The sequence below is a fragment of the Corvus hawaiiensis genome, chromosome 24 (genome assembly GCF_020740725.1).
Source record: "Corvus hawaiiensis isolate bCorHaw1 chromosome 24, bCorHaw1.pri.cur, whole genome shotgun sequence".
NCBI lineage: Eukaryota > Metazoa > Chordata > Aves > Passeriformes > Corvidae > Corvus > Corvus hawaiiensis.
The window spans coordinates 5918867-5946440 of NC_063236.1; the positions used below are offsets into that span (position 1 = coordinate 5918867).

At 51.7% G+C, this 27574-nt stretch overlaps 1 protein-coding gene across 2 annotated transcripts in view; it reads right to left on the reverse strand.

Annotated features, from left to right (window-relative positions):
* Positions 1 to 27574, reverse strand: part of LGR6 (leucine rich repeat containing G protein-coupled receptor 6) — a 151906-nt gene that overhangs the window by 51895 nt on the left and 72437 nt on the right. For both annotated transcript variants that reach the window (XM_048327913.1, XM_048327912.1), the window contains exon 4: positions 21028 to 21099. In XM_048327913.1, coding sequence (XP_048183870.1) covers positions 21028 to 21099 — 72 coding nt within the window. The remainder of the gene's footprint in view (positions 1 to 21027; positions 21100 to 27574) is intronic.

Sequence of the window (27574 nt, forward strand, 5' to 3'; positions counted from 1 at the left end):
GCTCTTGTATCTCACGTTTGGGCCTTTCCTCCCCCTCCATTTGCCAATTGCTTCTTTTTAATCGTTGTGGAAAGCTTAAGGCAGTTGAATTTGAGGTTTAATTTGGTGAGAAACTTTAATTTTGAACACTTGTTTTTGTTTCGAAATAGAATGAGAGACCAAAATATATTAAGCTTGTTATGAAAAAAAGTTTAAAACTCAGGTTTCAGAATCATCTCTCTAAAGATCTTTTATTGCAACGATGGCGAGCAGGATACAATGTGTTACCTGTAGATTTTGAAACCAAATTATAAGAGGAAAATACTTCAGATTTGGATGAAATACCAGGAACCAATTATACCAAGGAAAAAGCAAATTTTAATTTCCATCCACAGCCAACAGAGCTTATGTTTTCAAGCTATCTAAAGGAGAGATCTCTGAATTCAAATTGCAAAGAGAAAGCACTTTGTCTCTTATCAAAACATGAGAGAAAGAAGTTAACAGAGCTGTCATGGCCCAGCCCTCAAATCAATGATCCTCCAAAAAGGAATGTGGTAAAGGAATTACTGTTCTTGATTATGTAAAGTAATATTTTTGATGGAAGTTGAACACTGGAGCAAACCCCCACTGTTACAGCCCAGGCACGACCCTTCTTCAAAGAGTACCAACATTTCTTAAGTCACAAAACGCTGCAAAGGACTGCAGGAGGAGGAGACCAAACGCTCCATCACAAGTGGGAGCAGGGGAGAGGCTGGGTGCAAGCCCTGCTCTCTGCAGGGGGGTGCAGGTATTTCCTGGGTGAAATTCTCAGATAATCCTGGGAAACAGACCTTCCCCTACATCACAGAAAGAAATGTTTCCTGCTCTGCCTGGCCTGACCTGGATGGACAAATCTGGAGATTTGTACCCGGTTAAGAAGTGCAGTCAAACCTTCCTGAGGTCTCCTTCAGAAAAACGTCCTTTAAATGCAGAGTTCAAATTCTGGTACAGCATCACCTTAGACTGGAATGACAACCAAGGTGGGTTAAATCCCTATCCCCCTTTTGCCACATTGATGTATTAACCACAGAGGTGGTGATGCCCTGGCACAGGGTGCCCAGAGCAGCTGTGGCTGCCCCTGGATCCCTGGCAGTGCCCAAGGCCAGGTTGGATGGGGCTTGGAGCATCCTGGGACAGTGGAAGGTGTCCCTGCCATGACAGGGTGTGGAACAGGATGAGCTTTAAGGTCTCTTCAAACCCAAGCCATTCTGTGATTCCGTGATTCTATTTTCCCAAATTCCAATCCTCTTGCATTGTTGCAAAGTGCTGTTTTCTGGTGCAAGGCTGTTCAGTTGAGAGTTTCTCAGCCAGCATTGTTGATTCCTCTGTGGGTCACAGAAGCACATCACACCCAAAGCTCAGTTCCACTGCCACAGGTTTTGTGTTTTTGCTCAGAGGGCCGACATAAGGCAATGAATTTTGATTTTTCCTGTTAAGAGAGTGGGCATTGCAAGTTCTGCCCCAATTTACTTACTGTCCCCCAAATCAGAATGACTTTATTCATCTTCTTGAGAAAACAAGTGCAAAGAATAAAGATCAGAAAAGCAAACCCTGCAGCAGCTCAGAGTAAGGTTAAGGATTCTATTTGAAAATTTCATCAAAATGTTTTGGGACAAACAAGAACTTTTTGAGCAAAATTAAAACTTCTGCAGGAAATGTTAATCTTTGCTTATTTTTTTCCATCCCTTCCTCAGCATAAGAATTCTGTTAGGTTTTGGCATCATAAACTGTTAAAAAAAAATTAAAGCTGCATTGCTTACTTTTCCCAGAGATATTCTTTCATCCAAATCCCTATAAGTTTACTGAAAATAGTTTTAAAATGAATCCTTGGTTTCAAGTTTAATTAATTAAAGAACAGACAATGAAAATATCCTTGAGGTAGTTACAATTTCTCAAACCCGAATGAAACTTTCAGAAATGGAGGTGCTAAACCAGAGCCCAGGGCTGGTACACCAGGCTGAGCTGGGACAGGGACAGGGTCAAGGGAGCGAGGTGGAGCCCATGGCTGTCCAGCTTTACATCCCACTTTGCTCATGAACTCCTGGGTGAAGCCCCAGAGGTCACCCACAAGGGGGTTTGGTGTCAGTGTGACCGTGCCCCAGGAGCTGGGGAAACCATTAATGCTGCTGGATTTGCTCTGTGGCTGTTTAGCAACACTCAGGAAAGGCCCTTTTCCCCTAGGGATGTCCATAGGTATGAGAAGTGCAGCACGGGCCCTTGGTGAGGGTTTTTGGGGTACTTGGACACCTGCCTGTCCTTGTGGATCTCTGTGGACAGTACGTGGGCAAGAACTTGGATCCATCCAAGGAGTTTGTTAACGCTCCTGGATGGCTTCTGGCTGTGGACATGCTGCAGCCCCGTGTGCCCACACATCCGTATCCCCACAGCTCGCTGTTGGTGAGAGGTCATCTCTGCAGGACTCAGATGAACTCTCCCGCTCCTCAGCTCTGCAGGGGCTGCCTGGTGGCAACGTGGCAAAGTGTGAACGTGTGGCAGCTGTCCATGAGACACTCTCTGGGGTCATGTTCTGCAGAGGTGTTGGAAGCTCCAGCCATATAATTACTGTCAATCTGCTCCAGAGTGTGGAGATCAGAGCTCAGACAAACCCCTCAACAGAGCAAAAGGGAGACTTCCTGCTGGTTACAGTGAGCTGGACCTGAGAAGTCTCAGAATCAGCAGCCTACTTGGACCGTAGCACAGCAAGATGCACCTATCTGGAGCCAGACGAGCTAAAATTAGGAACAAGGAGGTGTCCAGGTGAAGGCATTTCACATGCAGCATGATGGGCAGTACTCCTTATGTGCCTTTGCAGCACTGATGAGGGGCCAGGGAACATGGGCTCAGTGACAGCTGCATTCCTGGCACCCAGGGATGGTTAATTGCTCCTCAGGGAGCTGCTGGCTCTTTCTGGAATAGATGTGCATTCTTTCTAATAAAAGCTGTGCATGTGGGGATTGCTAATTGCTATGGCTTTCAGACAGCTCTCTACTCTCTTCTGGAAGCAGAAAAGCTGAAGTTCTTGGCACAGAATTGTTAGTAATTATATCAATTATACTAAACAAAAACCAACCCAACAGTTCTCTCCTTTCTTCAGTGTGTGACTCTGGCTCTGTAAGTGTTTTGTGTTATGATTTATACCTGAGGTAATTGGGCCGATTAGTGGGTAAATGAGACAGCACAGGCCAGGGCTGGCTCCTCACCTTCCACGGAGATGTTTTAATCTTTATTTCACCAAATCACTCAATTGATTTTCCTTGCAAGCTTTAACCCGTTGCTTGCTTGCAGAGGAAGACGCCTCGCTCACGGAGCTGCTGGATGGCTTAGGAGAGGGACTCATCCCACACCTGCTGTCAAGCAGTGCTATGGGTCTGGAGAGAGGAAGACACACAGTGACTCCAGACATCAGCATGGACAAGATTTCCAAGTGACTTCATGGGCTCAAGCAAGGCTCTGCAGGGCGCTGGCCTGTCTGTTGTGTGCAGGAGGAGGTGATTTTAAGTGGGATGTTCAAGAACAACAGCTTGTGAAAACCAGCAGCTGCTGAAAGTCTCAGCTTCCAGCTTTAGAGCTGCATCTGCTGCTGAGAGTTACGGGGTGTATGGAAAGCTTCAACATGACACTGACTCAAAAGTCCTGCAGTCACCTCAGACTTTACTCCATTTTCCCTTGTAGGGACTACAGGGTTAGGGAGAGAGGGAGCTGCCTGGAAGAACACCCAAGGTCTGCTGGTCTGAGGCATCTTTTTCCCTGAGCAGGTGTTCACATTTGTGCAGAGCCATGGTGAGAGGAGCAAGTCAGCACCAAATGTGAGTGTACCTGAGCTTGCCAGTTGCTTCCTTTGCTGCTGCTGTGGAGTGACAGCTCTGGGGAGGCAGAAGAACCTGTGTGGGATGGGAAAGGGAAGCATTTCCTTGAGCAGGACATTTTCGGGTCGGCTTCATATTGGGTTTCAACATGCCTTGGAAGAGCCCCTTCATTGCTTTGAACCTTGTCTGTTTGATGAATATTTGAGGAGAAATCAACTGTCTTCTTGCCAGGAGCAGTCCAGAGAGGATGGTGGGATCAGGAACACTTATAGAAGGAACCAGGCAAATAGGGAAGTCCTTTTCTAAGGAGAAAAGGTCAAGAGTGGGAGATTCCTCCTTTCCAGAAGACAAGCCAATGCCACCAGTGCAGCCACTTGGGAGGTCTGGCCAGGGGTGGGGTGCATGCAGCCATCAGTGCAGTGAGTGTGTCATGAGGTTTGTGTTAATCCTGACCTATAATCTGAGATCTTGCATTTTCTGTGTCACAGATCCAGCAGTTTCCAAGAACTGTCTTGTCCCAAGAACTGCTTCCAGAGTGTTTTGGAGGAGGTACAAGTGCATTTCCGAGCTGTTGGTAACATGACTGGCAGAATAACCAGAATAACCAGGGAATAACCAGAACCAGTCTCTCTGTTCCCTAACAGATGTGGTGCAGATCTCAAGCTATGACTGGCAGAAGCAAATTTACTCATATTTTACCATTTTCTTCTGGCTGTGAAGCATTTACAGGGGGAGTTGCAGCCTGGAAACCAACAGAAATGCTCAATACCACGCTGTCAGGAGGCATCCCAAATTTTGCTGCTGTTTTTTCCTTCCTCTCACACATCAGAGCCAGTAAGAGCTCTCTGTCTGCGTGTCTTAGGCCAGTCACGTGCAGTAACTGGCCTGCAGCATAGACTGGGGTGTTCCCCACAGCCCAGTCACCACAGGGCACTGGGACCTCAAACTGCAGCCCATTATCACGGTATTTTTTGCAACATATTGGGCTATTATTTCCCTTGATAAAGCTGGAGGATACTTGCCACCGAAGATCATGTGCAGCACTGAGTGGGGCAGGGCTGGGCTGATCTCTCTCCAGACCAGGGAGCTCCTCTGTGGTTCCCTGTCCACAGCAGAACACAGGACGTAAAGAAAGGACGTTCTGGAGGGAGAGCTGTGGCCACTGACGGTGTGAGGGCTGAGCCAGCAGCTCGGCAAAGAAGTGCTGGTCTCCCATCCCTCCCACCCCAGCCCTGAGACACGAGAGAGGTGCTCCTGTCTCCCTGGCCCCAGTGTGGTTGTGTGTCAGCTGAACAGAGCTGAGCTCACCAGAAATGTCTAATTGGTGCCTTCAGGCAATCGCGTCTGTCTTCCTGTCTGAGTTTATCTTGAAAGGCTCGACTGAGTTACCTCCTCTCCCATAATAGGATCTGAGTTCCTTGTAGTAACATAAGGAGGAGGTGATGTCACTGCAGCTAAACTTCTCCGATAACTTACTGACGACTGGGGCCAACACCTCAGCTTCTTTCTCAGGCAAAGCTCCCAGACTGAGTCAGTGCCTGGCTGGTGAGCTCCTGGGGAATTGCTGTGCGAGGAGCTGAGGGCACGGCGAGGGAGGACGGCTCCGGAGTCACCCTGCTCGAGGCCACTGTGTCCCCCACAGCCACACTGCCCTGCCAGCCAGCTCCACACGTGCTGCTCTTTCTGCCTAGCTCAGCACCCGCTGGGGCCCACCCGACACACTGAGGCAGGAGGGTCTGGGTCCCTGAGCCTGCCCAGATAACCCAGAGGAGGAGCAAGGGTTCTTCTGTCAGCTGGTACCAACTGGGGTAGGACAAAGGCAGCCAGGGACTGCAGTGCTCACCTGGAAAGGGGGACACTGGCTTAAATTTCTGCTCTGCCTGTTATGTCTTTGCTGTCATAACGTACTGTAGATGCAGTGGGAGAATGGAGCTGTTGGAGTGGTCCCAGAGGAGGCCACACTGACAGCTGGAGCCCTTCTGCTCTGGAAACAGGCTGAGAGAGCTGGGGCTGTTCAGGCTGGAGAAGAGAAGGCTCTGGGGAAACCTCAGAGCTCCTTCTAGTGCCTAAAGGGGGCCTATAAGAAAGATGGGGCCAGACTTTCTAGTGGGGTCTGTAGCAATAGGACAAGTGATGATGGTTTTAAACTAAAAGAGGGAAGATTCAGACTAGATATAAAGAAGAAAGTTTTTATGATAAGGTGGTGAAACACCAACACAGGCTGCCCAGAGAGGTGGTGGATGTCCCTTCCCTGGAAACATTCAGGGTTGGATGGGGCTCTGAGCAGCCTGCTGTAGTTGAAGATGTCCCAGGTCGTTGCAGGGGATTAGACAAGAAGACCTTTAAAGGTCGCTTTCAACCCAAAGCATTCTGTGATTCTGTGAATGCCACATTATTGCCTTGTAGCTCCTGTACCTGGGCTCTCTGCCCCTGCCACAGAAGGGCTCACAGCCCTCAAGCAAGACTCACCAGTGCTGCCTGGTTCTATTTCCAGCTGAAAACTTGTGAAAACCGTCCCAGGCAGTGAATGGAGGTTCAAGACACAAACATGTTTGCAGTTGGCTGTGGAACAGGACCTGGTGAGAAAGTTTGCAGGGCTCTGTTTGGACTGCAATGAGTCTTCCCTCCTGACTCAATGGGGCATGTTTCTGTGGGAAGCTCTCCACAAGGGATGCTCGGGAAATGAAATGAGAGCAATACCTAGACTCCACACAAAGTGCCTTTGGTGTAGACAAGAGGGCTTTGTTATCCTCAGTTGCAAACACCTCCAAAACCCCTCAGGTCAGAACGGTACAAGAAGGATTGCCAAAATCTCTGTGCAGTTATAGAAACTGCTGAAAGCTGGGCAGCCATGCCAGCTCCCCGACCAGCCTCTCCCTGGGCCCTGGCATTGCCCCCTTGGCCACGGCGCCAGGCACAGGGAAACGGAGAAGGTGCAGGAAGAAGCTGGAGGCTGAGCAGAGTGGCTCAAAGGCTCACCAAGCAGTGGGGCCTGCATATTTGTTGGGAAACATGGTGTTTGTCAAGCATAAGGCAGCCAGAAAAGAGAAGGGAGAGCAGCCCTCAGGACAGAAGGAACGGGACATGCTGGGGAGAGGGGCTCTGAACAGCTCATGGCACACTGGAGTGCAGGCTCCAGCTCTGGGGCCCTCAGCAGAGAAACACATGGTTTTTGTGGGTCCAGAGGAGCCCATGGAGATGCTCTGAGGGATGGAGCCCCTCTGCTCTGGAGCCAGGCTGGGGGAGCTGTGGGTGCTCACCTGGAGAAGAGAAGGCTCCAGGGAGACCTCAGAGCCCCTTCCAGGGCCTAAAGGGGCTCCAGGGAAGCTGGAGAGGGACTGGGGACAAGGGAAGAAGGGACAGGACACAGGGAATGGCTTCCCAGTGCCCAAGGGCAGGGCTGGATGGGATCTTGGGAAGGAATTCCGCACTGTGAGGGTGGGGAGGCCCTGGCACAGGGTGCCCAGAGAAGCTGTGGCTGCCCCTGGATCCCTGGAAGTGTCCAAGGCCAGGTTGGATGGGGCTTGGAGCAGCCTGGGCTAGTGGAAGGTGTCCCTGCCCATGGCAGGGGGTGGAATGGGATGGGCTTTAAGGTTTCTTTCTACACAAACCATTCCATGATTCTAAGATAGACGTTGCCAGTTTAAATATGTCCATTCCTTGCTCGTCTCCCTATGTCCAGTTTACCCAGAGCTCCTCTGTGGTTCATCAGGAGTGCTTACACATCAGTGCTTGAACACCTGGGACCCATCTTCCCTTTGCACTGACGTGTCTATTGCATGGAACAACTGTTGTCCATCGTTTCTATCGAGTCATCACCAGGGACATGCAGCAAGCCCTGGGCGCTCATGTGGATAAGTGAGGGAGTTAAGGCTCATGATATAACATGGGTTATGTCCTGACAAAGGTTAATGGAAACACACTGGAACTTACTACATGACTCTGTGAGGCAGGAGTGTGTATGTGGATTGTGGATGTGAGCTGTGATTATTATTCCTTTAGTGCTCACAGTGCACCCAGAACACACAGTGAGGGCACCAAGGCAGCACGTGCCTTTTCCTGAAAGCTCTTACAGCCTGAGATGGGAAGTGGCAGCGTGTTGGAGAGGGGGATGAAGGTGGAGTTAAGTTTCAGTGTTTGTCAGAGTCTCTTCTGAGGGACCTCTGCTTATTGAAAGGTGGGTTCTGCAGTCACTGTAGCATGGGCAGAGAAAGGTAGGAACAATCTGGGTAGATGTGTGACCACCAGTGGCCCTGCTGGATTGCTGCAGTCAATACAGAGAAGTTTGGAGGTGACTGCAGCACCCAGTGGGCACAGCCAGGCAGGTACAGCCACTGCCAAGCTGCTGGACAAGCACAGCTCCAAACACCACCTGTGCTGTGACCTCTTCATTGGCAGCACAAGCGGGAATTCTGGAGGTGCTGGGGCGTGGCCAGGGAGTCCCTCACCATCACCCCCTTCCAAGGGTTGCCAACCACCTGCTCAAGAATGGGAAAATTAGAAAGTGAAGTCTCAAGAGAGAAATTGACTCAGGGGATCATCATGGACATGCTGGCCCAACTCAAGGTCATTGGGACCCGAATGACCTGCTCTCTGTACATGCCAGGAAAGGATTTCAAAAGAGAGAAAGCTTCTGCTTTTTACACACTGTGTGCACAGATGGGGCATCCGATGCAGCTGGGCAGTTTCTCTGTCTTGTATCTACACACACCATCCTTGGGAGGAGATACCAATTCATGCAGACACCTATTTTTCTGTATTATTTTCTAGTTCTGAAGTGACTGAAGTTTGCTAAGCTTTTAGCTGTTAGCCTGATAAACCACACAACACTCTTGTCTTCCTGGGAGATGAATCCAGGGATCCTTCACAGCACTGACACTCACAAGCATGAGGTACACGGACAGTGCCCTTACATAAATTTCAGTGCAACTCATGGCTCAAAAACAGCAAGTAATGAATGAAAAACAAATGCAGCACGGATTTATTGTGGCACTGCTAAAGTGAACTGCTCCTTGAGGACGATACATTGAACAGCTTGTGTGTGGTCATTAAATCTTCCTCTCAAAAATGCTGTTGAGACCATTGTACTGGGAGAACCACATTGCATTTCATGGTTTTTTTACTGCTAAGCAGAAAAGACTCTAATCTGACCAGCTGAGTTCCTCCTACTGACAGGAAAAAATCCATGTCTGTGATGTACCCACTAGCCATGCCTGCCTCCTTTCTGACTTGCTCCCTGAACAGTGGTTGCAAATTCAAATCCCTCCAGCTCTGGAGTGTAGAGAAATCCCTCCCTGGTTAGAGGGTAAGCTGCTCCTTGCACTTGTGTTTTTGGGCAAGACGATCTCCTCTGGTAGATTTCCCTGAGGGCTGCACAAGTGTGTGCTGGGTCATGTGCAGGGGGCTGTGGGGAGCAGAGATGCTCAGCTCTGCTTTGGCACCCCTGCTCTGATGGGCTGTGTCAGCTTGGGGGGCTGGTTTTGCCAGATAAAAGGGACGGGTGGGGACAGGGACATTTTTCTTTTGCTTTCCAAGTGTAGGAAAAGCACATCTCCCCCAGCCTTACTCTCACAGAACTTGAAACCAGTTATAGGGTCTTTCTATAGCCAGAAGAGAAAAGCAGATTCCTCCAGAGAGTGATTCATCCCCCAGAGAGGGCTCTGAGATAACAGAGATGATTCACCCTCTGCAGATGCTGATCATTTTCCACTGCTGCTGGGGTGAGGTAACATCTAGACAGCCACGGTCAGAGGAGACAAATCCACCTGGTCTGCCTGAGGGAGACGTGGGCACAGCAGAAACTTATCCAAAGTGAAGGAAGGCTGTGTAGTGAGACACCACCATGGTGGTGACTCAGAGGAATTTGATCTCCTTCCTGGCGGTATTTTAGGATCCTCCACCATGAGGGAAGGATCCAGCACCCCAGTCTCAGCAGAGACACAAAGACACCAGTGCACTGGTCCCAGCCACTCAAATCCCAACCACAAACCTGGCCCAGGTTTCTTTGCATCCATGCCAAATGCCAGCACGGCTGATCCCCTGCTGTTACCTGTGGGCTGCAGGGAAGCTGCTTGTTGGGTCCTACCAAGAGCACAATGACCAAGCCACAGTTTTTGCCCCAGTAAAAGACAGCGATGCATGTTCTGCCAAGTGGATTTACCAATGGCTTTTGAAAATGCATTGTTGCTCTTCATTGCAGTAAAAATGACCATGCTTTTCAGAGGTACTGGGGAACACACTCCAAACAGCATGGGGAGATGAGCTGAACGGCACAGAAAGTTGCTGCAATAAGAAATAAGGTCCAGCCACGCTCGCTCTTTCCCAGTCAGGGATACTCTTGAACCCAGACCTGGGATTTGGATCAGGCCTGTATAAACAGAGGAACGAGTCCAAAATCTGAATCTTGAACTGTATTTGTATTCTAATACACCTCAAATTCTAATTCTCCTCAAACCTGGTCTGACCTTGCTAAGCTATTGTTGCCAGTCCTGGTGACAAACACAGATCTCCAGTGGCAGCTCAGCCTGGGTGGAGGGAAGAGCTAGTGCGTGGCAGGTTGGATGACAGCCCGTGGTACACAGAACCAGAGAAACCTTATCTGTTCAAAGTCTGTGCCAAAAAGCAGTAATTCCTCTGAATTCACTTTATAATTGATGAACCAAATTTTGAGAAGTGGCCTCAGGAGAAGACCTCAGTCCCTTCCAGGGACATCAGCCCACCTGAATCAAAATGGTATCATCTCTTCCCTGTCTGTGCACAACTGCACAAGCTACAGGGGCTACTGTGCCATTTTCAGGTGACTCCCAGACTGTGCAAGCTGTACCTGCGAGGAAGGATCATGGTGGTGGAGCCAGAGAGGCTCCTGCTTCCATACAGTTACTGAGGAACACTAGCAGCAGCCAAACTTCAGCAAAGGTTCACCACACCACGGCTACCTCAGTGTGTGAAAATTAACTGAGGTACATCCAGATGTGTGGCACATCTGCCTGCAGTGTTCTCTTGAATGTGGTAAATGTCTGCTCTTGGACCCTCCCAGACTCTCTTCTTTGTAGAAATATTGTTAAACCCTGAAGTGCCAAAATGGAGATCAGACTTCTGAGAACAGGAGTGGGGACAAAACTCCACTGACTCGGTTGTGCTGCTGTCCAGAGCTGCCTGCTGGGAAGAGGGGCCTCAAGGAAAAGGGGATTTCAGAGATGGAACAGGAAGGTTTTTAGCAGCGTCCTCTCAAGTGGAAGGACAGCACGCTGCCGACACTGTGATACCCGTGCTGGGCTCCTTTTCCTGCTGCAGGAACGCTTGCTGCTGCAGAGGCGTCCATAAGAGGTGAAATCTGAGGTCCTGTGTGCTCAGCAGCAGCGATCACCAGGGAAACATCTGCGGTCACTTTGCTTCAGTCCGTATACTCCATCAGAGCTACCTCGCTGCTCCTCCCTGACCTCCTTTTCCCTGTGCTCCAGAAGGACTCTGTAGCCAGTAAATCAGGCTACGGGGCTGAGGTGGTCTTGCCACGAGACAGCTCCTGTGCCAGCAGACTGTAGGGCACTGCTCTGCTGTATTGACTTCATAGATACCTGTTTTCCCATAGCTTTTATCCTCTAAACAACCAATGGAAACAACACCTTCCCAAAACTGCACAGCATCATGTGTGATTTATAGAGAAGAATATTGCTGTGAACAGCAAACTGTCAAATCTCAATCAGATCAAAGAAGTGAAATGAGGAATGAACTGACTGGGCTCTTCAGGCCATGTTGATTCCAAAGGAATTTTTTTCTTCCTTCTGTCATAAGAATTTATATGCTTGTGAGAATCTGATCTGATGGGAAGAGCCTTCCTCCTTTGTCTACATCAAAGTCCACATGTTGTTGAATTGCTATAAGTCATTTTTTGCATTTTAATCTCTGGCCATATGTATGAAAACAATTACCTGCCATAAGGGACAGAGGATGAAGCAGCCTTTATTGCATTTCCACAGGAGCCCAAATGGTGGCCAACTAATGGGATGGAGGAAGTGGATTGTTTTAGTTAGAGGTACAATTAACCTGCATGCAGAGTTACATGTCAGGCTGATTTAGCACTTATTGATTATGGGTCAAGTACAGCTGGAGTGGAATCAGAATATAATTGGAAATTACACCTTTAGCAACCAGGAAAATGATTTCAGTATTTTTAAGAACAATGTGTATGGCGCAGTTTCTCCTCCAGTTTGCGTCCCATCAGCAAAGGATTCAGCAGGCCAGAGGAGCAGAGGACAGCACTGCTGTCATACAAGGGTCAGAAACGAGAAGGTGCTGCTGGTGGGGACGGTGCTGAAGGGACCAGAGTGCTCCTCAGGGAGACTGTGGCTGAGTTCAGCTGGGAACAGCCGGTTTGTGGCAGAGTGGCAAGGGAATTCTGCAAATATTCCAGAGGGATGCAAGACTGTGTTGGAGAAAGGGGAACTAAAATGAGAGCAAGGCCAGGATCGCAGGGAATGGGGCCTCTTGGGCTGTCGCCCACCATCTGTGCATACTGGTGCTGACTGTGGCTACCTGTGCATGGGGTGCATTAGCCACGGGGGTAGCAGAGTGTGGTTGGCTGCAGGGGACTGACGTGCTGGCATGGAGGGAAGCAGATACTTTCCTGCACATGGGAGGAATTGCCAAGAGACACAGTCACGGGTTGTTTTCCTGGATGTCATCAAGACAAACAGCAGGAGAGTCAGTCCTTGTGGGATACAGAGCTAGGGAATCACCCACAAGGCTCGCACCCAGTGTTTGCCAGCAGAATGGAGCATCTTGCCAGGGACACGAGAGAAAACCCAAAGTGCAGTGTGGAAAGGGGGCAAGGGGAGCTTGATCTCATGGTGCAGGATCTTGAGGCTTTAGCTCTTCTGGCTGGCACTAAATCCTCCCTTCCCCCTCCAGGCTGATACAGACAACACTCACCCTGAAGAGCCAGACACATGCTAAGCACCTTCCCAAAATGCTGATCTGCAAGAAACTCCCAAAAAAGCTTTCCATAGGCACTTGAAAAAGAAAAACCAGGAGTTTATCTTGATCTCTTAATCCACCAGGTTTCTTTTCTCTCTGCTTTCTCTACCTCGACAAGCTTGGTAATTATAATTTATAGCACCTGCTCGCTTTGAAATACCGTGGACTCTTTCTGCCTGGCAGAGGAACAGACACAGTGCCCATCTGCTTTAGGTAAGTGCTCACAAACCACAAAGTCGTTAATTAGACTGACACACGACTCTTCCAGAATGCACATGGTATGCTGTTACTGCACCTATAAACCACCGGCAGGCAGATACTCTGCCAGGGATCACAACTGGATCCCAGCATTACGTAAGGCCTTGGCACCCCTTGCAGGGCTCACAGCATTGCCATCAGGTGTGCGTGTTCTTTCTAATCCTCCCCACCAGGCTTCCCAACATGCTTCCCAGATAAATCAAGCCTGCTGGGAAGCAACTCCCTCACACTTGGTAGGAGGCTCGGTCTCCAGAGCTTGGCCTTGTCTTCTTTTGGAATCCAAGTTCCTCTTTGTACTCATCTAGTGAAACCTGCCAAGGTCTCCTTCCTGACAGCTGGGGCTCCAGACAGTGATGCCTCCACATCCTGTAGCTGACAGGGAACAGGGCAGGTCTGCTTCTGGTCTGGGCGTGGCTGCAGCTTTGGAGGACCTGCAGTGAGGGGTGTTTGTAAGCACAGGGGAGTCTGATGTGGATGGGGCTGTCTGGGTGGGTTTCACACTTGCCCCCTCAGGGTGGCAGACATCCATGGGGCAGAGTGAGCCATGGACAGCTCTGGCTGGGGAAAGCCAAACCCTCTGTGAAGGGATGGTACAGACCACAGGAGGTCTCTGATGACAAATGGTTGGTGATACCCAGTGATCCAACCTGGAGCAGCCACGCCTTGGGTCAGTACATGGGGTGAGGGGCAATGGGCATCCTAGACCTACAAATGCCCTCTTGGCACAGAGTTATGTTGAATGACTGGAAACCTCCTCCTGGCTGGCCGCTATTCATAGCACCTGTGTGAGGGTTTGCTGGAGGAAGCCCTCTTACCGTGTTTGAAATGTTATTTGCCAAAACTCAGGACTGCAACTTCTTTGGTAAGGAAGGATATGGGGGGATCACACAGGGCAATGGGAATATCCAAGAGAAAGAATCCAAAGGGGAGTGCTCTGCCTCTCCCGTCTCACTGAAACTTGCCTGACCCATTATATTGGCTTGCTGTCTGTCCTGTGAAGGATCTTCAGTAACCTGGGCTCCCAGGGAGTCAGTGTGCCTCACCTAGAGTAGTTAAACTTGGTGTTCTCCCAGTGCTGGCTCCACAGCATGTCTTTTGTGGGGGAACACGCAAAATTCTGTACACCTGAAGCTCATGAGCTGGCAGCTTTGGGAAAGCTCCTTGCCTGAAGACAGGCCCTCATCAGAAGGCAAGAAGAGGGGGAGGCCGACAGAAGCAGAGCAGTGTCTTTGTGACACCTGTGGTTCTCCTTTTTGATCTGGTCTTTTAGAGACAGATGTGAGCAGGACCCAGGCCATGGTACAGAGAGCTTGGCACGGAGAGCAAGCTGGAGCCCTTCAGCTTGTGTTCAGGCTGCCACAAAGCCACACGGGGGGAAGGCATGAGGGGTGCATGTGCCCCAGGCTTTCCTGGGGTCAGGGCACTCTGGAGTGGAGAGTTCATGCTCTGACTGTGCCCCCGACTCTGATCATTCTGGGCAGGGCACTCCTACTTCAATATGCATCAGCACCTGATGAAAAGGAGGAATGACTTCCCTTCTGCCCTCTGGGTGACAGCATTTATTGAAGTTTCCTCCTGCCTGGCCTTCCCTCTCTTCAAGCATGTATGTAAAGCTGATCTGCTGCTGTTGGGGGCTCCCAAACCCCCTGCAGCCTTCCAGCTGGGTCCTTACCTCACTGCACGCATCCCACAGAGCCTGAGGAGCGCCTGCTGCCTGCATTGCCCAGCACTCTGAGCCAGCAAGCAGAGGGACTTGAGTACAGGTCTGAATATGCCTCCTGCCTGGGAGTCGAGCTTGGACCCCAGCAGTGCAGCAAAGGGACGCTGCAGTTCAGTTCCAAGTGCCACCAAAGCTTGGGCCGTGTGTCCTATCTCATCCTCTCTAAATGCCCACAAGCCAAGACAGCTGCCACATTTGGAGACAATTGGAGTTCACTGACAGTTTTTTGCTACATTTCAACTCTAACTTTGTGCTGTGCAGGTAGTGAGTTCCAGCCTCTCTCTGTCCCACAGAAGCTAGAGCCTCCCTTTCTGTCCCACTTGTCTGGTCACCTCATCCCTTGAATTGATTGGCAAGTTTTTCTGATAGAACTAAGCTGAAAACAATTGATCTCAGTCTCCACTTAGTTCTGCTGCCTCTGTTGTAATCCTGAGAAAAGATTTGTGCATTGAGAAGTCTGTCTTTCCTCTCCTGGGTCAGTTTGTCCCTAAGGGATACACACTTCCCCTTCAAATCCTGCTTGAATCCCAGAATGACAAACATGGACACCATATGTAAATATCTGAAAGAGCAAGAAAATAACCAACACACAATCCCTTTCTGTCTGGTACTGGTTCCACCCCACTCCTCTTGGCTCCCATTTTCACCCCCTTCCCAGCTGTCCTGCTTGCTTAGGATGTGCTGCCAACATGCAAACAGAGAGTTAATATTTCACCAAGTGCCGTACAAGTCTGGTAACTCATGGACTGTCATGATGTGCCATGAAACCACTTCCCCTCCTGAATGGAAAAAAGGAGTCTCTGGGCAGCACAAATACACTGGGGCTCAGATGGCCTGACTGGTAATGCTCGAAAACCACGCTGAGGGTGACCTATAGGTGTTCCAGGCTGGCGAATTTTTTGGCAATGGATACACAAGAGTCTCATAAACTTGCGGAAAATGACTCAGATATTTGAAAAAGAGGGGAAAAAATCACTCTAATGCAGACCTGCATGGAGTCTCTTGGTCTGAGGTGAGTAGCCACATTTGGAGAAGCCATGGCAGCACCAGTGGAAAGCAAGCAGAGCATCTCAGCCCTGTATTCCCCTTCAGGCACAGCGCTGTCCATGCTGTGCCACTGTGTTGGGTGGAGAGCATCTCTAAACATGAAGGAGAACTGTAGGACTCTGCAAGCACTGGCTGCTCCCACAGGGGAGCAGCACAGGATGAGACCCAGGATGCTTTCCAGGTCATGCTTGCACCAGTGTGAGGCACAGCCGTGGTACCATCTTGTAACACACCGTGTGTCTCCAGAAATATCCCCACCCACCCGGAGCAGGGCTGTGCCTTGCAGCCACGCCAGGCTGTGTCACCAGATGTGGTTCTTGGGCCTTCACCGAGCCCAATGGTCTCTGTGTGAAGAGGAGAAAGTTGCTCTCTGCAGCTGCCTGAAAGGAGGTTATAGTGAGGTGGGGGTCAGGCTCTTTTGCCATGTCTCAGGTGATAGAACAAGAGGAAATGGCCTTAAGATGTACCAGGGGAGATTCAGATTAGAGATCAGAAATTGATTTTTCACTGGAAGAGTGGTCAGACATTGGGATAAGTTGCCCAGGGAGGTGGTAGAGTCATTGTATCTGGAGGTGTCCAAGAGGTGTCTGGGTGTGACACTCGGGGATGTGGTGGAGAGGTCAATGTGGTGGCCCTGGACTGATGGTTGGATTAGGTGATCTTGAAGGTCTCTTCCAACCTCGACGATTCTGTGACTCTGTGAAAGTGCAAATCATCATCTTTGTCTGCACATGCCCTCCACACTTTAAAGAAGTCAGGCTCGAGACAGAGAAAGGGTTTGGTGTGGTCCTGATGCGAGGCAGAGCTGGGCTGTGCCTGTCCCCGTGGAGAATAACCATCCTGTGGAACACCCATCCTAGAGAACAGCTCCCTGCTGTCCTCTCCATGCTGAGGGCAGGTTTCACTGCAGCCTGTGGGTGATCTGTGCTCAGGGTCCTTCTGAGAAGCACTTTCTGCCCTTCCTTTAACCCCCTCAGACAAAGAAGAGTTCTCCATTGCATGGAACCCTTCTGAAACTTTTGCTTCCAGAAGAGACTGCCCTGTTCGTAGAGCTGGGCCCAGCCTCAGGGGCACACATGGAGAAGTGATGGCTGGGGACCTGACTGACCTCCTACAGCTTTACCCTGAATTCCTGTGAGCACAGAACAGGATGGGTGAGCTGGGTTCACTGATGGGATACCTACAGAAGTTACTGCTGTTTTGCTGTTCGCTTTTTGTTACAGAAATCTTTTCCTGGAGCTCTTCATCTTATTGGCACAGGGTGCCCAGAGAAGCTGTGGCTGCCCTGTCCCTGGAAGTGTTCAAGGCCAGGTTGGACAGGGCCTGGAGCACTGTGGCCTAGAGGAAAGTGCCCATGGCAGGGGGCTGGAATGAGATGAGCTTTAAGGTCCCTTCCAATCCAAACAGCTCTATGATTCTATGGGTTTTGTGCACTCTGTCCCAAATACTTCCTCTCCTGGTGTCTGGTGGTTACACGTTTCCATTGTGCCATTGCAGAGTCTCAAATGAGGCGTGGAAACATCTTAACGTGGCGAGTGGAGGCAGGACACCTAGGTCCTACTCCTGACTTTGCTCTTGCCCCCGGGAGGATCACTTTGCCTTCCCATGTTTGTGCCGTTCTGGCCAGAGCAGTGGCAGTGAAGAACTCCTGGGAAAGCACTTCTGAGTGTGCAGACAGAGACAACTGTGCTCAGGTGCATGAGGGACAAGATCCCACAGCAGTTTGCCCTGCAGCTTTCTGTGTCTACCAGTTCCCATTTATTTGCTCCCTGTGGCTTAACTTATCCCTTGCCTGTTTTTCTGATCAGGGGAGATGTGATGAAGAAGACCCAGCCTAACTGCAGCAGGTCCCACCTTCCTGAGGAGACGAGTGGGATACCTGCCTGGCTCAGGGAGAGAGCTGTTTCCAACAGATCTGTGCTGTTCCCAATACATGTCTCTTAATTTTTTGATACTCTTGGCCAGTTCTCAAATGGGCCTCCCAAAAAGGGTGATAATTAGTCATCTGTGTGAATCCGACAGGACAAGAGGAAACAGCCTCAGGCTGTGCCAGAGGAGGTTCAGGTTGGACATCAGGAAGAGTTTCTTCACTGAGAGGGTTGTTAGGCACTGGAAGGAGCTGCCCAGGGAGGTTTGGAGTCCCCATCCCTGGAGGTGTCCAAGGAAGGACTGGATGTGGCACCCAGTGCTCTGAGCTGGGGACAAGGTGGTGATGGGGCACAGCTTGGCCTCGATGGTCTTGGAGGTGTTTTCCAACCTTGATGATTCTCTGGTTCTATGCTCTGACTCTAAAGAAGCCCTGGGCACTGTGTGACTATGAGAATGTGTACTGAGGCTCATTGGCTGGAGGGGCACTTTAGACTCCATCCCATGAAAAGTTGATTTTCCTTGCAGGAGTTTTCCTTTGAACTTGCTTGCTCCCACTGTGCCTGGTGCCTGGTGAATACGCTGTGGGCCTGGCTGGGGTGGTTGGGAGCACTGGATGGAGCAGTCCCTTCCCCACCGTGGGCCACAGTGCAGAGCACAGAGACTCTTTGAGTGGATATTTTCCAATGTTCCTTGAAATATGCATTGGCTCTGGCGGCCTTTTCATCACCTTTCCCATCCTGAACTCAGGTCTTGTCAGGCCTAACAGTTTGTTTGTATTTTTTAAGATAGAGGCAGGAGTGGGAGGTCACAGCCCCAGTCCCTCCTCTGCCCAGTTTGTGTCTGGGACAGGATTCAGGGACGATGAGGGGCTGGGAAAGCAATCTGAGCCTCAGAGGAGGAGCTGGGGAAGGCACAGAAGATGTGGCTCCGTTACAGGGGAATGAGGACAGGTATCTTAAAAATGCATGATGAGGAGAGGGGGAGCGAAGGAGCCCAGAGGGACCAGGCATGGGTGCTCGTGCACTGCTGAACTGCAGGGGTGAGGGGCTGAGGGAAGCTCTGAGAGGGCAGTACAGCCTGGACAGGTTGGTTCACAGCAACAAGGCTGCTTGGGAAAGGCAGTAGGTCCCTGCTGAGTCACCTTGGATCCTGGATGGGAACTGACCAGCTTGGGCAGCGTGTTCTGGAGGCAAATGGGACACAGGTGGCTACAGCAGCCTCTGGTCACTGTGCCTGTGGCTCTTGAAAGCAGTCCTGCTGCAGCAGGCATTAGGCATATCCAAGCCAGACCTGCCCAGATACTCAGCCCTCTGATTTTATTTCAAGCCTTGTCTCCCTCAGGTTGTCTAAAGCAGCTTATTTCTTCCTAAAATTTGCTTTTACTCTTCAGTTTCTGCAGGAAGAGCACTGGATCCCAGCTGGCCCTAGCTCCCACTGACCCAACCTTGGAGACACCTGGAAAACCACCCTGGATGAGGTGGCCTCAAAGTGCACCAGGAGCAGGTACCTCTGTGCTAACTCGCACAAGCCATCCTCCCACTCTGCCCCTTAAACGACCCCCAAAGTGTTGCAAGTAGCTTCTTGGAGTGTTTTGCATTTCTCATGTGCCCTGTGGTATTTTGGCAGGAGCTGTGGGCTGAGGAGATGGAGCATGTGGACCTCCCAGCACTGGCCCAGGTCGCCATCCATCAGTGGCGAATGCCCCAGGACTGGTGGCCAGAGCTGCAGTGGTGGCTGTGCAGGCAGCTGAACCTTCAGAAACAGAGGTTGGCTCCCTGCAGCCACGGGCTCTGGTGGCACTGGCTGTCACACACTTGCAAGGCGGAGGAGAGACAGGCTGAGGGGGAAGGGGTGTTCCTGGGGCAGCTGTCTGGCAGTGACCTTCCACGTCACACTTCCCTTGAAAGAGAAGTCACTTGGAGAACAATCTCATCTCAAAACCCCTGGAGTGGGGGGGTCTTGACTCTGGCACTGTTGGTGATGTCAACACAATTTAATAATAACCGCAACCATGCGCCGATGATGTTTCAACAACAAATGTTTCAAATCTCTTCTGGCAGAAAGAACATTCATATCCTGCACAGCCAACACCCCCCTTGCAAATTAATATTTAAATTAATATTTACAGAAACTCCTACTGGGTACTGGGAAGGCCACACATGGAGAACTGTGCCCAGTTTTGGGAATGAGACAGGTCCAGTGGAGGGCTAGTGGCTGACTCAGGGTCCCAGGGCATTTGCCCCATGAGTAGAGGTGGAAGGAGCAGGGTTGGTTTCACTTAGCAGAGAAGAGGCTGAGAGGAGAACTGCCAGGGACTCATAACCCAAGGTGATGGAGCCAAGCCCTTCAGGGTGGTTCCAGGTGATCAAACAAGGAGTAATAGCCACAAGTTGCCTTCCAGGAGTTTTAGGTTGGACTTGAGAAAAAGCTTCTTTCCCTGGAAGAGCAGCCCCAGGCTACCAGTGAGAGGGGAATCTGTGCTTGGATAGACAAAGCTGCAACTGCCACCCTGAGTATTTGGGATAGTCCTGCTCCAAGCAGGAGACTCCCAGAAACTGCTCCCAGCTAACATTTCTGTGATAAAAGAGCTGTGTAAGACTAGGACTGAAGTTAAGGATTGAGGGATAATGTCAGTTTTTCAGTGGTTCAGCCCAACTCAGAACGCTCTTACAGGCTTCAGCTGTGCTCCCTGCACCAAACACACCTTCCCTAAATTCACTGGCACTGCCAGGGTCTGGTCTCAACTGTGCCCACACCCAGGAAAACTCTTAAGTACTCCAAAGTCGTGTGGATTTTAGTGAGCACAGGAGCATAAACCTGCTGTGGGTATAGGTCCTTCGAAGGAAAAGCACAATCCCAGCCTCAGCTTCTTCCCAGGGCTGAATCGCTGGAAGTCTTTAAAGCAGTTCTTCCCTGGCACAATTATCCTGCACTTGGGTGAAACGGCCCAGCTTGCACTTGGACAACCCAGAGTGTCCTCTGTGCTTGCTGGCAGGTCCCTTCCCCACTGTGGGCCACAGTGCAGAGCACAGAGACTCTTTGAGTGGATATTTTCCAATGTTCCTTGAAATATGCATTGGCTCTGGTGGCCTTTTCATCACAATGCACACATGGGGAGCTGTAATTTCAACATCCTCTACCAAGACAGTGTTTCTTCCTTGAAAACTGCCCTCCCCTCCCTTCCACTCTAAGTGACAGTAATCTTTGCATAAATTGGAAAAGAAAAGGAAGAAGGAACAGAACATCCTTGACAAAGGAACTAATGACTCAAATGCTGGGAAGCCTGGGGCCCCCAAGGGACTGTGCAGCTCGTAGCATTGATTTTTAATGACTTACAGAGATTGGAGATTTGGAAGATCTCTCAGTGCCTCTGCAGGGATGCGGCTCAGCTGATTGTTCTGCAACATCCTATAATTAGAAAAAAGAAAACTTTGTTACAAAAACAACAGCAACAGCCTGACACGAAATGGAAGATGTTGCTGCTTGTTTCTGAAGATGTTCTGGGCTCTTGCTGGAAAGCTGGAGTGGTTGGAAAGCACCATGTTGGCCAGCCAGGGCTCTTAAGCAAGCTTAAGGTGGCCAGCCAGTGAGCTGCAGCCCAGTCTGGCCCAGGACTTGCAGCAGAAGGGCTGAGGGGTGAGTTTGGTGCTGCACTGGGGGTCTGCTGGGAGGATGTCACCACAAAGGGGCCTCTGCCCTGCAGATGTGCATCTGTTACCCCAGACTGGCACCAGTGCTCTGAGCCAGGCTGTGCCACATTTATCCTGGAGTCAGGCATCCTCCGCCCGTGCGTGCCAGTGGTTCCCTCCAGAGGCGGTGGAAAGCAGCCCGTGGCAGGTTTCCTATTCCACTGTGGCCAGCTGCAGACACAGTGGGTGAGGAGCCGCTCCACAGCTGTTTGCTCAGGGACCTGGCAGCCTTGGCACCGCCTGGAGCAGTGACTGGAATTGCTGTGGAAACAACCAAACCAGCTCAGAGACTCCAGAGAGAGCAGGTGCCTGGGGCTGTTGGGCTGAACAGGCAGGACCCAGGAGGATCCCTCAGAGATGGAAGTGAGTGCAGGGCATGGAGAAGGGCTGTGGACACGGAGACACCTACACAAGAGATGGGAAAGGAGGAGACAAAGGTGACAGTGCACCCAGGGATGGGTATCTGCCCGGCTCTAGGGATGGAGGCAGAGTAAGAACCCCACTCCAAGGGGTGTTTCAGACGTGGTCAGACACAATCCTCTCTCACTGACCTACTGGAGCACCACACATCTGAGTTTACTGGTGTCATCATCTCAGCATCTCTGCAAAGGCTCCGTTTTTGACTCTGGACAGGCTTCTGTCCTGAACCTACTTGTTCCTTCCAGAACTGGGACATCACTGATGTGCTCCTCTGGGTAACAGACACATCCCAGCACGGTAGCTGGGCCAGGGGAAGTGCCTAAAAAAGGAAAGTCTTACATATCTGAGGCTACTCTTTACAAAACCTTCCAAGAGTGATTGGGGATGGCATGAAAAAGAAAATGGTGCTTAAGGTCCTGCCATCATTTACCGGCAGTGTCAAAGGAGCAGGGCATGGCCTTAGCGGTGAGGGGCAGCCCAAAGAGCACGGATGTAAGCAAGAAACCTCTCCATTGCTGTGGCTGCAACCTTACTGCCACGGATTCAGAGGTCTGACATGAAAGGAAAGTTGGAAAGAGACAACTTTTAAAAAGGAAACCTATAGGCCACACAACTCTGACTTCTGGAAGAAAATGGGGACTTACCAGTAAGTTATTTGTATGAACACAGAAGAAAGAGCAGGGAAACAAGGAACTCTCAGCAGTAGCTAGTGAAAAACGGGTTGTGCCAAATTTTTTTTCTATACAGGGTAAAAGACCATAAGAATGGAGAAGAAAGAATAGACACCAGCTACCATGACTTAAGCTTTCCTTTAGTAAAATGTTAAATTTTGACAGTCAGTGCAGGAGAGAAGATGTGTTTGGAACAAAAGGGCAGCAGAGAGGCCATGTTTAATAAATGGTTCCCTTCCAAATGAAGAACATGATTAAGGGCCTACGGCATCTCACCTGGCATTTCTGCCAACAGCTTGCACATATGAGGAGGGTGTGGAGAGAGGCTGGTGTGGAAGAGCAGTTGGGGAAATGCAGAATTCTACAGGGAAGCTGAGGGACAGAGCACAGATACAGCTGGGCATTGGCTTACAGCTCTGCCTGGGCTAGTGGGAATCACAGGAGAGCCAGGACAGGACAGACGTGCTCTTGGGAGAGTGCAGGGACCCTGGGGGGGTGACTACAGGGGGTGTGAGGAGCAAGGACACCAACTTTGAGGCCTCTGCTCCTCTTGATGCTGGGCAAGCTTTGGCCAGGCCACACCGTCCCACCTGGGACCTGCCCTGCAGGACACCGGCCAGCAGCACGGCAACCAGATGACAACAGGCAGAAGGGTGAGGAAATGCCAAATCCTCACCTGTGGGGAACCTCAGATAGAGGTTCCAGGGGTGCTAGAAGAGAGTGTGGCTGATGTGGCTCCCCCGCCCATGTCCTCCTCCTGCAGCTCCTGTGCACGGCTGCTCCCTGGGCAGCACAAGGGGGGCCCCAGGGGTCCCGCTGCTCACAAGGGGCACTCCAAGCCTCTGGCACGCTGACAATCACAGATGCCTGCCCCCTCAGCTCCTCTGGAGTACCCCACTCACACCACCCTGCCGCTCTCATTTCCCTCTTCCCCTCCCTGGGGGATCTTCTCCCCTCCCGCTCGCCGTGGTCACGGGTCGAGGGCAGGGCCCACCGAGCACCAGGAGCTGCCTCGCTGCTGCACCCAGAGCCCATTGCCATGGGGGACACGCTGCAAGGCTGCTGGGAGCCCTCTGAGATGAGTGTCGCCCACGCAGGACACGCGGCTGCTGTGAGTGTGCCCTGGCAGGTCCATAGTCCTGGGCCGTGCTGCTCCCTCCATGCTGTGCAAGGGGCCTGGCAGCCCCAGGGAGGGATCCCGGGGCTGTTCTCTGCAGCCCTCTGGGATGGGAAACCTCACCCAGGTGGGCAACTGACCCACAAGGACCAGCACAACCTCTGGGGCTCCTGGTCCTGCACATGGATTTGTTTCTGCAGCCAAGGTGTGCTGGGGAGATAAAACACTGGCTCCTGCAGCCCAGTGAAGCGGAACAACAATTCATGTCTGTTAAAAACCAAGAGCATGCAGAGCTGAACATAAGAGTGATACTGAGTGGGGCTTTGGAAAGTGCTTTTGGAGTTTTGGTGGGACACACATTGAATCTCCCTGTCTCTCTGAAATCTGAACCTGGTGTTTAGTGTGGATCATAGGAAGTATCTGAAGTCAGTGCTAGAGCAAAGCCCATTGTCACACTTCTGCTGGATCCTGCTGTCTTCCATTTATTACAAGTCCCTTCTCCAACCAGTAAAACAGACTGAGAGACTTTCCAGACCACCATCAGCATGGTCTGGTTCCAAAATGAAGCCATTTTGGTGCAGACAAACAATATTTAAAGAAGATGCTTCAGAGACCTCAAAAACCACTGGAGTGGTGGACAATGCTGTTTTTCACAGCAGCAGGGCAGTTAGGGAAGTTTTCAGATGCTGGGACTGGGACAAGAACCAGTGCTTCTTCACATTGCACATAATGAATGCAATAACTCTTCATCAGAGCATGACACAGAGAAGCCAAAAACCAGTTCCAAACAGAGTTTGATAATATGGACAGGGCCACCCTGGTATTAAACAAGAAGTTCTTCATTCAGCCTCCAGCTCAAGAAACCTCCAGCTTTGCTTACAGAGACCTCAGGTTTGAGCAGGAAGAGACATGCTGCATTTATCACTGGGTGTCCCAGGATGACTCTTCTTACAGTCTGGTATCAAGGACAACCCCCATCAGGCCCTGCTGACTGTGGTCAGTCCTTACACATTGTGTTAAACCACCCTCGCATAATATTGGGTTTTTTTCATAAACAACATACACCATGATTTTGGGAAGAGCTCAGATAATTGTACCAAAGCCTGGGGGATGATGCCAGGGACACCCTGACAAGCCTGCAGGATCACATCTCCTCGCTGTGGCACCTGGTTCCTGGGGCTGCTCCACACCGGGGTGCTGGGGCAGTGCTCTAACGGGAGGATGGCGCAAAGGTTCAGAGGACAGCAAGGCATCTGCAGAGCTGGGACAGGGCTACTGCGTCCCTCTCTGTCTAAGCTGTGGCATTTTGGCCTTTGGGGGAGGACAGTGCTGTAGCTCACTGAGGAGAGCACCTGCAGCAGGAGCCCTGGGCTCCAGGCCATCTCCAAGGATGGCCGACACATTCTGCTTTAAGAGGTCACTGCACGATTTATGTCAACAGCATTGAAAAGAGGGAACAACTCCACAAACCAGTCACCTGCCATCTCCTGACTTCATGGTCCTAAAAGCCTCGGGCAGACACTGTCCTGTCCCTACATTCATGCTTCCCCAGGACAGGAAGCTGCTTTCCAGGGTGTGAGCATGGATGATGGTGCAGGGATCTGCGTGGATCCCAGGTCTGCTGCAGGGTGACTGACTGAGGCACAGATGGTCTGTGAAGCTGGACCTCAGTCTACAAGATCACAGCAACGCTGAGATCCCAGATCACACTGGCCTTTGTCTGTCAGCATCTGTCTATTCCTGCCTCTCCATCAGCTCCTTCAAACAAAATCCCTGGATTTCATTGGCTTTCCTACAGCAAGGTGCTGCTTCACAGAAGCTTGGAGACAACTTAGTCAGGGCTTAAATTCTTGTGCCCATGGAGCAATCCCACTCTAGCTGATGTGGTTTCTCAGTTGCTGAGTCTAATTCTCTTAGGACTTACTCAGGGTGGGGAGGCCCTGGCACAGGTTGCCCAGAGAAGCTGTGGCTGCCCCTGGATCCCTGGAAGTGTCCAAGGCCAGGTTCGGGGCTTGGAGCAACCTGGGCTAGTGGAAGGTGTCCCTGCCTGTGGCAGGGGTGGAATGGGATGGTCCTTAAGCTTGCTTCAAATCCAAACCATTTTGCGATTGTATGACCTTACTGGTTGATGAGCCAACTTCTGGACAAGCTGATGAACACGACAAGCAAAGACTGTTCAGACCAGCAAGGACTCAAACCCAAGCGTGGATGGAGCACTGTCACCTCGCTTGGCACTGTTCAGGTGATGCCAGGGCTTGCAGACGCTGGCAGACATGGACACACCACCTGCTACCCACAGCAGTCTGACTGGAACCAGAGTAAATCACAGCTCCTCAGAGGTCGGGTTTCATTTTCAGAAGTAGGAGGATTGTTTGTTGGCAGGGACCACGCCTGAACGACCAGAAAAATGTTGGGATCAGGTCCCATCACACCAGGATCCTTGCACAAGAGAGTCTCAGCAGACATCCAGCCCTCAGAGGTACAGGCCTGTGCATGATAAAATGTCCCCATCCTGGGAGGCTGAAGTGACTCAGCCAGCACAGTCAAAGGGCTGTTATTGCTGGAGGCAGCTGTGCCTGGAGCCCATGCATGGGGATTAAAGACATTCCAACCTCTGCACGTTCCTCTTCCCTCCCAATGGGAGCGTCTCTTGGATGTGCCACACCATTCCCTTTGTCTCAAAGCCATTTCTGTTCTGCACAGGCTCAGGGCTGTCCAGGAGGTAGGGTTTGTCTAGGGATTTGAAGTGTCCCAAGCCACCTCCATGCCTGCCATCCTGGGGCAATGTGGCTTTTTTGGTGATGTTTTTGATGTGTGTTCACACACCAGGTGAGTCAGCACCTGTCCTGGACCCCAGGAGCTGCTGCGGTCACTGTATAGGAGGAGAAGAGGAGGGACTGGCGAGGTGGCCCCTGGGTAGGGCCCATCCAGGGGATGTGGCATGTGCTGAACAAGGCCACTCTTGCCAGGCTCTGTCCAGCCTACCTGCTGGTGGAGATGAACCATGGGCAGTGCCAGGGCAGTGTGTGGTGGGAGAGGGTTCAGGCAGTGCTGAGCCAACACGCTTGAGCTGGGCAGGATGGGCAGTGCTGGGCAGTGCTGGGCAGTGCTCACAGCCCGGGCTGTGCTGGGCAGTGCTGGGCAGTGGTGGGCAGTGCTCACACCCTGGGCTGTGCAGGGTAGTGCTGGGCAGTGCTGGGCAGTGCAGGGCAGTGCTCACACCCCAGGCAGTGCTGGGCTGTGCTGGGCAGTGCAGGGCAGTGCTGGGCAGTGGTGGGCAGTGCTGGGCAGTGCAGGGCAGTGCTCACACCCCAGGCAGTGCTGGGCTGTGCTGGGCAGTGCAGGGCAGTGCTGGGCAGTGGTGGGCAGTGGTGGGCAGTGCTGGGCAGTGCTCACAGCCCGGGCAGTGCTGGGCAGTGCTGGGCAGTGCAGGGCAGTGCTGGGCAGTGCTCACAGCCCGGGCTGTGCTGGGCAGTGCTGGGCAGTGCTGGGCAGTGCAGGGCAGTGCTGGGCAGTGCTCACAGCCCGGGCTGTGCTGGGCAGTGCTGGGCAGTGGTGGGCAGTGCTCACACCCTGGGCTGTGCAGGGTAGTGCTGGGCAGTGCTGGGCAGTGCAGGGCAGTGCTCACACCCCAGGCAGTGCTGGGCAGTGCAGGGCAGTGCAGGGCAGTGCTGGGCAGTGCTCACACCCCAGGCAGTGCTGGGCAGTGCTGGGCAGTGCAGGGCAGTGCTGGGCAGTGCTCACAGCCCGGGCTGTGCTGGGCAGTGCTGGGCAGTGCTGGGCAGTGCAGGGCAGTGCTGGGCAGTGCTCACAGCCCGGGCTGTGCTGGGCAGTGCTGGGCAGTGCTGGGCAGTGCTGGGCAGTGCTGGGCAGTGCTCACAGCCCGGGCTGTGCTGGGCAGTGCTGGGCAGTGCTGGGCAGTGCTCACACCCTGGGCTGTGCAGGGCAGTGCTGGGCAGTGCTGGGCAGTGCTCACACCCTGGGCT